The sequence below is a fragment of the Neoarius graeffei genome, chromosome 25 (assembly GCF_027579695.1).
Source record: "Neoarius graeffei isolate fNeoGra1 chromosome 25, fNeoGra1.pri, whole genome shotgun sequence".
Classification (NCBI taxonomy): domain Eukaryota; kingdom Metazoa; phylum Chordata; class Actinopteri; order Siluriformes; family Ariidae; genus Neoarius; species Neoarius graeffei.
In genome coordinates, this window is record NC_083593.1 from 82,531 (window position 1) to 95,617 (window position 13,087).

The 13,087-nt window shown below is 42.7% G+C and overlaps 1 protein-coding gene across 1 annotated transcript in view; it reads right to left on the bottom strand.

Annotated features, from left to right (window-relative positions):
- Window positions 1-2,965: 2,965 nt before the first annotated feature.
- cxadr (CXADR Ig-like cell adhesion molecule) overlaps window positions 2,966-13,087 on the bottom strand; it is a 38,103-nt gene continuing 27,981 nt past the window's right edge. The window contains exons 4-7 of the mRNA XM_060909243.1: window positions 9,685-9,840; window positions 6,453-6,575; window positions 5,724-5,862; window positions 2,966-4,986 (exon numbers count right to left, since the gene is read on the bottom strand). Coding sequence (XP_060765226.1) covers window positions 4,704-4,986; window positions 5,724-5,862; window positions 6,453-6,575; window positions 9,685-9,840 — 701 coding nt within the window. The 3' untranslated portion in view covers window positions 2,966-4,703. The remainder of the gene's footprint in view (window positions 4,987-5,723; window positions 5,863-6,452; window positions 6,576-9,684; window positions 9,841-13,087) is intronic.

Here is a 13,087-nt window from a genome sequence, read left to right on the forward strand (position 1 = left end):
CTTGTACTCGGACCACATGCAGCTAGAAGTAAGTTTTCTGATTCCACAGTGACTCTGGATGGCCTTTCTGTTTCTTCACGTGCAGCAGTAAAAGACCTCGGAGTGATTATTGACCCCAGTCTTTCATTCAAAACTCACATTGATAACATCACCCGGATAGCTTTCTTTCATCTCAGAAATACTGCTAAGATGAGAAATTTAATGTCACTACATGACGCAGAAAAACTAGTCCATGCTTTCGTTCCCTCCAGGTTGGATTATTGTAATGCCTTACTGTCTGGATGTTCCAATAAGCGCATAAACAAGCTCCAGTTAGTTCAAAATGCAACAGCAAGAGTCCTTACTAGAACTAGAAAATATGACCACATCACGCCTGTCTTATCCACACTGCATTGGCTCCCAATCAAATTTCATACTGATTATAAAATACTACTATTGACCTTTAAAGCACTGAATGGTCTCGCACCACAGTACCTGAGTGAACTTCTGCTCCTCTATGACCCGCCACGCCTACTTAGATCAAAAGGTGCAGGCTATCTGCTGGTACCTCGTATAGTGAAGGCTACATCAGGGGGCGGAGCCTTTTCTTACAAAGCCCCACAGTTATGGAACAGCCTTCCAAGTAGTGTTCGGGAATCAGACACAGTCTCAGCGTTTAAGTCTTGGCTGAAAACATATCTGTTTAGTCAAGCCTTGTGTTAATGGTGTTTATGAGGTAAAGGTGTAGATCTGGAGGGTCCTCAGACAGAGTGTTTTGGTAAACTGGGATGTATGGATGCTGTCAGTCCCCACTCGCTTGCTCACTCGAGTTTGTTGACGGTGTAGTGGCTGCTGCTTTATGTCCCGGGGCCCCTCATGCCTGTGTTACCTTCTGGCTCTCTCCTTTTAGTTATGCTGTCATAGTTAGTTGCCGGAGTCCCTGCTTGTACTCGGTGCAATATGTATACTGTTCCTACTTATTCAGGTGACATTGGGCATACCTAACAACCTGTGTTTTCTTTCCCTCCCCCCCACCCCAAATCTGTCCCTCTGAGTTACATGGAGTCAACAGGAAATCTTTTGGTGGAGAGGGTGGAGACCTCGACTGGCTATTGTAGCCTGCAGGGAATCGGCCGTCAGACATTCTGTCGCATGTCCCAGACCCGGTGAAATGTAACTGAATTGTCTTGGCCAGCCCTAAGGGTCCCATCTGCATCTCATCATTGCTGAGGAGTGTGCTCCCATCACCCAATCAAGCATCCAGCCAGAGCAGGTCATGATATTTTACCATATTAACATGCCATTGTTGTGTGTTATGCCTGATGTAAAGACTCTCGTCTCTGCGAGCCTACCACACAGATTTAATACTTGTCATTTTTAGGGCATACCTAACCGTGTTTTCTTTCTCTCCCCCCCCCCAATCTGTCCCTCTGAGTTACATGTTGATCCTGGGATTGAGATGCTGGCCTCTTCTGCCCCTCAGACCTGCTTGATCCATCCTGGTGCCCTGTGTCTGGTCGGAGTTTTATCGCCCCACTCCTGTGAAGGACGGCCCCATGAGGACAGTTGAGGGTTATACCTGTTAAAACTGTTAATGTTATAGTCAGGCTGTCTGTTGTTGCCCAAATGAGGATGGGTTCCCTTTTGAGTCTAGTTCCTCTCGAGGTTTCTTCCTCATGTCGTCTGAGGGAGTTTTTCCTTGCCGCCACAGGCTTGCTCATTGGGGATAGATTAGGGATAAAATTAGCTCATGTTTTAAGTCGTTCAAATTCTGTAAAGCTGCTTTGCAACAATGTTTATTGTTAAAAGCACGATACAAATAAACTTGATTTGATTTGAGCAGGACAGTGTCAGGCCTCATTTCACACAGGCTACAGCAGCATGGCTGAGTAGACAGAGTGCATGTGCTTGACTGGCCTGCTGCCAGTCCAGACCTGTCTCCTATTGAGAATGTATGTAGCATCATGAAGTAATCAGACAACGGCATCCACAGATTGTTGAGCAGATGAAGTCTTGTATCAAACAAGAAGACAAAAATTCCAATTACAGTACAGAACTGCAACAATTAGTATCCTCAAATCCCATATGATTAAAAAACTGCTATTAAAGGAAAGGTGATGTCACACAATGGTAATAACACGTGTGTCCCAACGTTTTCTGTGTGTTGCAGGCATAATTTATATTTACAAAATGAAACGCAGCTGGTCAGCAAAACTATTGAAAATCTTTTCTTTGTAAAACATAAATATACAGTTTTCACTGTTCGTTGGAATGGGATATATATAGCCCTGTGATGACCTGGCGACTTGTCCAGGGTGTACCCCGCCTTTCGCCCGTAGTCAGCTGGGATAGGATCCAGCTTGCCTGCGACCCTGTAGAACAGGATAAAGCAGCTAGAGATAATGAGATTTTATTTTTATATATATTAATATATATTAGAGAGAGAGAGACATATATAATTAGAGAGAGCTCTCTATCTGTCTCTCACACTCACCTTGATAGTAGATCATCACTTTGGCAAAATCAGTCACACTAAAACTTTTCTGATCTTAGCTGAGAAAGAGCAACAGATTTTTTTCCATTTAATAAAAAATTAAAATACAATTTATAGAATATGCAAAACAGCAAATATGTAAAATATTACAGTTAAACAGGTAGAAAGAAACAGAGCCCCTCCTCTGTTCATAGGGTAATTATTGCATATGGGAATTATGCCAGGTCTCACAGCTTGCTAAGGCTAGGCTAATGCTCTGCTAACCCTGACCTCAATAACCAAAAGCAGAAGATTTGAATATTTTAGGTTTTCAAATTAAAAAGTACGTTTTGTCACATCTCATTTCTATCACGATAACACACCCTGCAGACATGGAGTCACTGTTTATTACAATCTGATCTGAAACAGCTGTCACACCACAAGTGAAAATCAACATGGTGAAAAAAAACCCTGCTCACTTTTATACAAGAGACCAGATACAGGACAACGGGATTATCATTATTACCTTTATTACCACCATCTTTAAAGCCAGAGCTCCATCAAAACAGTGTGTGTAGAGTTTCATAGTCTGCAGAAAACTCAGAATTCTGTAATTGCAGTAACTTTTCACACTCAGACAAAAATGTAGAAAAGTTTATGGGTGAATTTTAATTACTCTACAGATATTACATTACTTCATTTTCAGATTATTTTCCTCCAAAACGAGATCCTTCATCTTCCAGAACTAAAAAAAACCCACAATTATCTGGTCAGTCCTGGCTCAGGCAGTAATCCTTGACGGGTGTGTTAACTTCACTAATGACCTACAACCAATGGAGGCAGGGCCACCAGCAGCACAGAGCCATTAGAAGGTCCTGGAGTATTCGTCAACATTCTTTACACACCGTAACACAAAATGGATGCTGATAAATCACACATTCCAAAGTGCTCTGCTCATGCACAGCCACATCCATTTGCATCAAGAAATGCCCCCAAATCACCATATATGGTAAACCAACTAAATTATTTGGTTACGTGTGTGCAATCTGTTACCCCAACTACATACATCTGGAAAACCTGTAATGGTGTCAAAGTCCATTATTTTTGCCTTTTCTGCTGCTGATTTTGGAACTGTGATGTAGCACAGTGTGTGCTGTATGAATGGATATCTTCATAAACTTTGCTACCACTGGAAGTGTCAGCATACACATGATCAGGAGTATTTCTAAATATATGCACTTCCTCACACACAAGAATGTTTATAAATCACGTTCTGTCTGTACAGATTACACACTGCTGATGCCTAAAAAGTTAGTTTTTCTAATATGCTATGCAGCCAAAAGAAAACATCACATCACTGATAAGAGAAACATTTTGAAATCTGTAATGAGCTGTGGTTTCCTGCCCCGTTTCTTACTCTTGGTTCCTGCTCTGGTTTGTGTTCCAGTAGCTGGAAGTATCCAAGTATGGGAGTTCTTTTGAGTTTTGAGAATTAGTCAAGAGCATGGTCTTTTGATTTGAGAGCAGTATTTGTTCATTTCATGTTCAGATTTTGCCATGTTTCCCCCCTTCTCAGACTGCTCTATGCACTCGCACATCTTTTGCGCACAGATTTCTGCACTCCCTCAAATTTTGGTGAAATGACCCAATCAAAATTCACCAACCAACAGAACGCAAGGCATGATGCTGACCAATGAAATTGCCACTGTGTGACACAATACAAAATCAATGTGAAATCAGTAAATACGGCTCTCGACGTGAAAGACCACACTCTCCATTAAAGAGAGGAAAAATACTCCATATCAGAGTGTCACTAAAGTGCTCACAAGCTAAACAGAAACAAAGCTAATTGGCTAGCCGACGGCTAACTTGCCAAGTATCTTCACCAGCAAAAGGAGGGAAAAAAAAAAGCAATTCAGTGACTGACTGAATGACTAGAACCACATCACCAAAAAAACAGGGCATTTCATAGGTGTAGCCTTCATCTGCACCAGACAGATTTCATCAAACTGCTTAAAATTATTTTAGAGGAAAAGCCAGAGTACTTTGGCTCCAACTCACTACACACGATATCTGAAAACAAATTTAAAAAACAATACCATTCATTTATTTACAGAGCAGAATCTGGTTTAGCCCCCACCGCCACAGACTGATCTTTACACACTTCCTTCTGCTCATTATCTGGAAGAATAAATCGTGAGTTCAGTATATGACATTCTTCTCGCCTCAGATCCACTCAGACTCTCCACTGCTACACGATGGAACCGTCCCGGTTCTGCGCCGGGGTCATGACCGGAACAGCCCCCATGCGGCTGAGGTTGGGGCCGGCGACCCTGCTGGGGGGGATGACAGGGGTGTGGCTGGGTGGGGGAACAGGGACGTGGCTGGGCGGAGCCTCGTACTCCTCAGATGGAATCTTGTTGTACTCATGCAGGTTGGAGGGAGACATGGAGCCGAGAGACGAGCGCTGACTTCCCACACTGGTGAAACTTCGGGCGGTGGAGATCCGGCTCTTTGGGGCAGGAACATCTTCTCTGGAACAAAGAAAATAAAACGTGACAAACACACACAAAAGTGATCTGAACAGTGTCCAGTGGAAGTGTACTCATAAAAGTTTTAATCTGGACACCTCAAAGTTAGAAGAGGAAAAACACTAGAATGTTCAGAGTTAGGTGGGGCTAGGGTGGAGTGGGGTGAGGCTAGGTTTTGGACTAACCCCACTAAAAGTGAGAAACGATGCTAATTAAGAGAAAAAGATGATCAAAGTGTCCAGAACCTCACAGCATGTTGGAATGCTCTCTGTAATAAACTCCCCTAGAGCAACACTAATCTGTGTGCGCTCACTCCTGCCTGGTTTGATGCAGACCTTCCAAATTTTTTCCATTCAGTTTCGTCTGTTTTGAGAGGTGTGAACACCCTACTCACACTTAGTGTGACGCAAACACCTGGACCCCAGTCCACCACAAAACAGGTCTTGGGTCAGTGAGTTTACTCAAGCTTCACTCACAGAGCCTGTGTAATGATATCATTCAGTTTGCACCCGCATGCATGCGCGCGCGCACACAGTTTGCAGCACTGCAGGGGGATTGGTTTAATCCCCTTTATCCCAGACAGAAAAAACTGAGCTTACAGACAGGGGGTGGGGGTCTTGTCAGCCATAGAGACAGACACACACGCGCACGAGAGAGGCATGTAATACACAAAGTGCTGATGTGACTAGCACAACAATTCAAAGCAGGTAATGTTCTGTGTATCAGAATTGTGTGTGTACCGGATCTCGTAGGAAATCTCCTTCTCATACTTCTTTCTCTGACGAGTGCGACAGCAGCAGAACAAGAGAAGAGCCAAGAGGAGCAGGAACAGCAACACAACGATTACTGACCCTGCTATCACACCCGCGGTGTTTGGGGCTAGAGAGAGAGAGAGAGAGAGAGAGAGAGAGAGAGAGAGAGAGAGAGAGAGAGAGAGAAGGACTGTCACTCTGAGTATCAGTCAGTACAATAGGCAGGTTTACAAACAGGGAATTCCATGTAAAATGTCAGCAGTGTTGAATTTTAGTCAAGAATGAGAAGAAAAAAAACAAACAAATTTATCAAAACTGAAAACCACTGGGTATACTTTTAGACCAGAAACAGGCCGGTCTTATATGATTCATACAGCTACAGAAACACAAAACGGTGTTCTCCAGTAAAGTGGCCTCAAATGTTTTCTGTCGCAGTGCATGTGTGTATAAACATAATTCAAATATATTTACCACTGTATAGTGGAGATAAATAATGAATATGAACTCAAAGTGCAGATTTTCAGCTTTGAGAGAGTGTAAATCCAAATCAGGTGAACAGTGTGGAAATGAAAGCACTGGTTATATGAACACCCATTTCAGGGACCAAAAGTAATTGGACAGTTTGGTACTTTTACTTCTGAGAAGATAGCATACATTCCTGCTAACACCTTGAATAAGTGTGCGCGTGTGTGCATGTGTGTGTGTGGGGGTACTCACGTGTTGTGATTTTGAGCTCCAACGTACACTGTTCGGACCCCACTGGGTTCTTGGCAGTACAGCGGTAGCTCCCCGACACTGCCGTCGTTGCGTTACGGATCTTCACCGTCCCTGCAGCAGCATCTGACACACACACAGTCCAACATTGGCCTCGACACAAACATTACCATGCGACACTGTGTGCGCGCATGCGCACGTACGTGTTATCTGGTTTATACTTTCATGTTTATACTTGACAAGCTCATCCTCCAAAACTGCTTTCTGAAAGTAAAGCCCATAATAAACCTTAAAACAGCTGGAGACAAATAGATAACACACACTGTATGTAAATCTCGGTGTAAACAGATGGTGTGTGAGTTTCTCAGTCCAATGACTAATAGAACACGTCTCCTCTGTGATAAAACTCACACTGAACACCAAGTGTAAATAAATTTATCTACTTTCAGGACTTGTGTGAAAATCTGATGTTTTAGGTCATATTTATGCAGAAATATAGAACATTCTAAAGGGTTCACAAACTTTCAAGCACCACTGTAGCATCAAAATCTACCCTATAAGTTTCATAAATACATTCAGTCGATAAACAGGAAGTTGATGTTGGGGCACGTGTTTGCTGAAAATAATTATTTCTTGAAAAAGGATGCGTTTTTCTCGGAAGAAATTTCAGTTAAAAGGTAGACTGCCTTTCAGATTTTTCAAGTGTAGGTCATAAAAAGAATTTTCTCCAACACCCAATTATTTTTGTTTAGTGACCAAGCTTCCGAATTCAAATCACAGACTTCCAATTTTATTAGTTTTTTTTTTAAATAGAACAATTAATGAATTTATCTCCACGTAGCTCTAAATTCTCTGCTATTTTTTCCTGCTTCACCATGACCCAATTCAAAATACTCTGTCATGCATCACGTGGTAGGCTTTCCCTGTTAGCGCAAGGCATTGTGGGATACAAATTTGAAAAAGAGAAAAATGGAGAACGCGAGTGTGCGAATGAAACGTGAAAGAGCGACTACAGTAACGGAAAGCGAGAAGAAAAAGGCGTTATGTTATATATGAAGGAAAGGAAACACAGGACCAAACTAATAAATATGGGCGCTCAGCGAGCACCTCGGTGTGATCAGCTGTTCGTTTAGCGACAGAATGATGGAACTGTCAGTGCACGCTAAAAGGGAAACCTGTAGATGGCAGTAATGCAACACTGGATGCCAGCTGCCGTAAAACCCAAAAGAAGGTAAACCTGCGCATGCGCACACGGACTTCCTCTGTCTGCTTGACTGCGCAAAGCGAATGATTTCATGCACATTATTTGCTTTAATCCCCTCAAATTAAATAACTTCCCAGCCACAGAATGGCCTGATATTTTGAGAGATATTACAGAAATAAACAGATATCACAATGACCACATTTCAGAGGGAACTAAATTTCACAGATTTTATGAAATCAAAAGGCCGTCTGGCTTTAAAGGTTGGATTTTTCTCTTTTTTTTCAGTGCAAGATGAAGCAACCTCATGAAAAGGTGGATTTATTTTCCCTCAAACTTCTTAATAATCTTTATAAGGGGTGCCAATAATTGTGGAAGGCACTGTGTGTCTAAAATTTTAGTTCAGGGTGTAGGTATACAGCTCCCTGCTGAGTTGGAGAGGCACAATATTTATGATAAGTTTCAGTCTGAGTTTCAGAAACAGCATTCTACTGAAACTACTCTTTTGAGGGTCTCCAATAACATTCTAATGTCGGCAGATGCAGGGGATTATTCTGTGTGTACTACTAGACTTCAGTTCTGTGTTTGATATGGTAGACCATCATCCTGATTAAGAAGTTACATGACTGTGTGGTTTCTCAGGTACAGCATTAGACTGGCTTACATTTTATCTTACTGAGAGATGCTTCACCGTCTCTACTGGAGACTGTGCGTCTGATTCGTCCCCACTGTTTTTTGGTGTCCCACAGGGCTCGGTCCTGGGGCCCCTGCTATTCTCTTTATATCTGATGCCTTTGGGTCAAGATCACTGACAGATTTCATATCCAACATCATTTATTCGCATTTGATATCCAAAGGTATTTTTCTTTCAAACCGAAGGAGGCTAACAAGTTGTCCTCATCTGTCCTGTTGAGGCTCCAGGACTGTTGTAATGCTGTTCAGGACTGAATAGCCAAAAAAAAAAAAAGGCAGCTTCTTACAGCTAAATACACATAAGACTGGGGTTCTGACTGTTGCCCCAGATAACGCTGCTCCCATGATCAGGTCATGGCCAGGTCAGGGCCTCCCTCCTGTTACCCATTCCAACCCAGCAGCGGCACGGTGGTGTAGTGGTGATCACTGTCGCCTCACAGCAAGAAGGTTCCTGGCTCGAACCTCGTGGTCGACAGGAGCCTTTCTGTGTGGAGTTTGCATGTTCTCCCCATGTCTGCGTGGGTTTCCTCCGGGTGCTCCGGTTTCCCCCACAGTCCAAAGACATGCAGATTCAGTACAATGGGGTCACTGTAATTGGCGCAAGCTGTAGTGGTTTCCCAGCCATAATGTACGTACATATATAGATCTTGCTATGGCAAACGCTAATAAACCAAAAATTAAAATCAACCTCTGTCATTTACAGGTTATATTTGAGCAGTCCTTATCATTTGACACCCGCATTAAGCAACTGACCAGATCTTGTTTTTTTTCCAATTAAACATTCGTAAACTGAAATCTGTAGTGTCAAATGCGGAGCTAGAGATGTTTACGCGTGCTTTTATTTCATGCTCACTCATTCAGGGTAAAGAGGCCGAATCTGTCTGTCCCTTGTACTCACCTGAAGACCCGTGGTGATCAAGCTTTTGAGGTGTAGCACCTAAACTATGGAATGCTCTGCCTACACCTCTAAGAAATGCTGATTCTGTGGACTCTCTTAAAAGGCAGTTAGAGACGGATCTGTTTAGACAGACGTTTGGTTAATATGTTGCATTGGTCTGCATTTTAAGTATGTTTTCTGTATTTTAGTGATGTGTGTCTCCTATTCCTTTTCATGCTGTTACAGACTCTTGTAAAGCACTCTGTGACTTTGTCTAGGAAAGCACTAGACAAATACATTCTACTTAAATTGTCATTATGTTTGTGATCTCCCACGCTTTAAAATCGGCTAAGATTCGAAAATCCTCTAGCATGTACCAAGATTAAAGTGCAAGTGTGAGTACTTCACCCTGAGTGTGTCCATGAATGACACCCTGACACACACACAGAAGTATCAGCTCTTACCCAACACAGCGTTAGCGGGCAGCAGCTTGTTGTCGCTGGTCTTCTCCCACGTATACTGCATTGGGCTCGTCCCTTCAGTGGATTTACATCGAAGAACTACTTCATTCCCCATGTGTGGAGAACCCTCGATAGAACATCGCGGCCTAGAGGGACGCACTGAAACAGTGCAACAGAGAGATAGAGAGACCCCGTTACAAAGATGTTATAAACAGGTGTGAATACTTAACTCCTGACACTGAATCGAGCCTCAACTTGTGTACTAGGCAGGGCTTTGAACCAGAATTTTTTTCCTATTGGTTCGTTCCAAACAGAAACGGAATTTTAACGTTTCCGTTTTTGGGTTCCACCATTAAATAGACGTTCCCGAACCGGTTAGAACAAAAAAAAATTTCGTTCCCGGAACGGTTAATTACGTTCCCTGTCAGCTGTTTAACAAATGGCTATAAAATTATGTCTGTCTCATCCAGCTTAAGCCAAATGTAGGCTAATTCTATTACAACCTTCATTAAATAAGACAAGAAATAATTCAAAACAATTATTTCAAATGTTGGCGATTTGGATTCTCAGTATGTCTTCCCATCTACACAAACAGAAAAAGTGCCAAAAATGAAAGATAATTCGTTTAGTGTGTTACCAAAGGCCCTATAGAGGGCTACCGCATGACGTCACCGCGCCATGAGATTTTGTTAGGCGCCATATTGGAAGACCAAGTACACATCTATGCAAGTACATACATACATAAAACAAACTACACCTGAAATGTAGCCAGGGCCGGTTCTGCCCTAATCTGGACCCGGGTGCAACATCGCGCAACCCCCCCCCCCCAAAAAAAAGACAGTCTAAATCAGGACAACCATCACATAACTATAAACATTTTATATCAACTATTTTAACTAAATGGGCTATAATAAATAAGCCTGCAGGCAGCCATGGCGGGCTGCCTCAGAAAAGTAACCATTTGTCCTACCTTAAAACTCGTTTTGCATTTTCTGCCTCCTTTTTTGTATTTTTGACCCTCCGTTTATTTCCTTTCCTTTTCTGAAAACCCGATTTGTGTCCAGACATTTTGTTCTGCTACCAACGAACTAACTCGTCAGGTCTCGTCTCTCGAGCCCGCAATGATTCCCGTGGGAAGGGCAACAACTGATACATTTTTACAAACAACCAATAGGGAGGTTGCAACGTTCAGGCTCTTCTTTGCTCAGACACTCAGTAATGCACTTACTGAGTAATGCACTTACTCACTTATCACGTGGAGACGTGATAGTAGTCCACCTTCCCGCTCTCTCCATTCAGTCAGCGAACGTCACACAGGACGTGAACCCCAGCGGGTCATAGAAACTTGTGCAGGAGAAGAATGACTTTTATTTGTAGGCTACGGAAACTTTGAGGAAAGAAATAAAAACCGGTATTAACCGGTTACCATTATTTTTAATAAGCGTTTCTGTTCTGGAACATAAAAAATAATAAAGTTTCTGGTTTCGTTTCTGTTCCATGTGAAATAGAAAAAGTTCCCGGTTTTCGTTCCTTGAACCGGTTCAAAGCCCTGGTACTAGATGCCTTACCTACACATATATTCAAACAGATAATACCTGAAGTAATTGAACCGCTTCTAAAAATAATAAATTCTTCTCTTAGGATCGGCTATGTACCCAAATCCTTTAAACTAGCAGTTATCAAACCCCTGATTAAAAAACCTGACCTTGATCCCTGTCAGCTGTCCAATTATCGGCCGATATCAAACCTCCCCTTTATCTCCAAGATCCTTGAAAAAGCTGTGGCACAGCAGTTATGCTCATATTTACATAGGAATAACATCCATGAAATGCATCAGTCAGGATTTAGACCTCATCATAGCACAGAGACAGCTCTGGTTAAAGTAGTAAACGACCTACTGTTGGCGTCTGATCACGGCTGTCTCGCTGCTTGTGTTGCTTGACCTTAGTGCAGCATTTGATACCATTGACCATTCCATTCTTCTGGATAGACTAGAAAATGTTGTGGGAGTTAAGGGAACGGCCCTCTCGTGGCTCAGGTCTTATTTAACTGATTGCTATGTAAATGGCGATTTTTCTAGACATACTGAGGTAAAGTTTGGTGTTCCACAAGGTTCTGTCTTGGGTCCACTGCTTTTTTCTTTATATATGTTACCTCTGGGTGATATTATTCGTAAACATTGTATTAGTTTCCACTGTTATGCTGATGACACACAGTTGTATGTCTCTGCAAAACCTGATGAGAGACACCAGCTTAATAGAACTGAGGAATGTGTGAAGGACATTAGACACTGGATGCTTATTAACTTCCTTCTGCTTAACTCTGACAAGACTGAAGTACTTGTACTCGGACCACGTGCAGCTAGAAGTAAGTTTTCTGATTACACAGTAACTCTGGATGGCCTTTCTGTTTCTTCACGTGCAGCAGTAAAAGACCTCGGAGTGATTATTGACCCCAGTCTTTCATTCGAAACTCACATTGATAACATCACCCGGATAGCTTTCTTTCATCTCAGAAATATTGCTAAGATAAGAAATTTAATGTCACTACATGACGCAGAAAAACTAGTCCATGCTTTCGTTCCCTCCAGGTTGGATTATTGTAATGCCTTACTGTCTGGATGTTCCAATAAGTGCATAAACAAGCTCCAGTTAGTTCAAAATGCAGCAGCAAGAGTCCTTACTAGAACTAGAAAATATGACCCCATCACCCCTGTCTTATCCACACTGCATTGGCTCCCAATCAAATTTCATACTGATTATAAAATACTACTATTGACCTTTAAAGCACTAAATGGTCTCGCACCACAGTACCTGAGCGAACTTCTGCTCCTCTATGACCCGCCACGCCTACTTGGATCAAAAAGGTGCAGGCTATCTGCTGGTACCTCGTATAGTGAAGGCTACATCAGGGGGCGGAGCCTTTTCTTACAAAGCCCCACAGTTATGGAACAGCCTTCCAAGTAGCGTTCGGGAATCAGACACAGTCTCAGTGTTTAAGTCTCGGCTGAAAACAGATCTGTTTAGTCAAGCCTTGTGTTAATGGTGTTTATGAGGTAAAGGTGTAGATCTGGAGGGTCCTCAGACAGAGTGTTTTGGTAAACTGGGATGTATGGATGCTGTCAGTCCCCACTCGCTTGCTCACTCGAGTTTGTTGACGGTGTAGTGGCTGCTGCTTTATGTCCCGGGGCCCCTCATGCCTGTGTTACCTTCTGGCTCTCCCCTTTTAGTTATGCTGTCATAGTTAGTTGCCGGAGTCCCTGCTTGTACTCAGTGCAATATGTATACTGTTCCTACTTATTCAGGTGACATTGGGCATACCTATTGGGCATACCTGTGTTTTCTCTCTCTCTCTCCCCCCCCCCCCCCCCCACTCCTGTGGAGGACGGCCCCATATGGACAGTTGA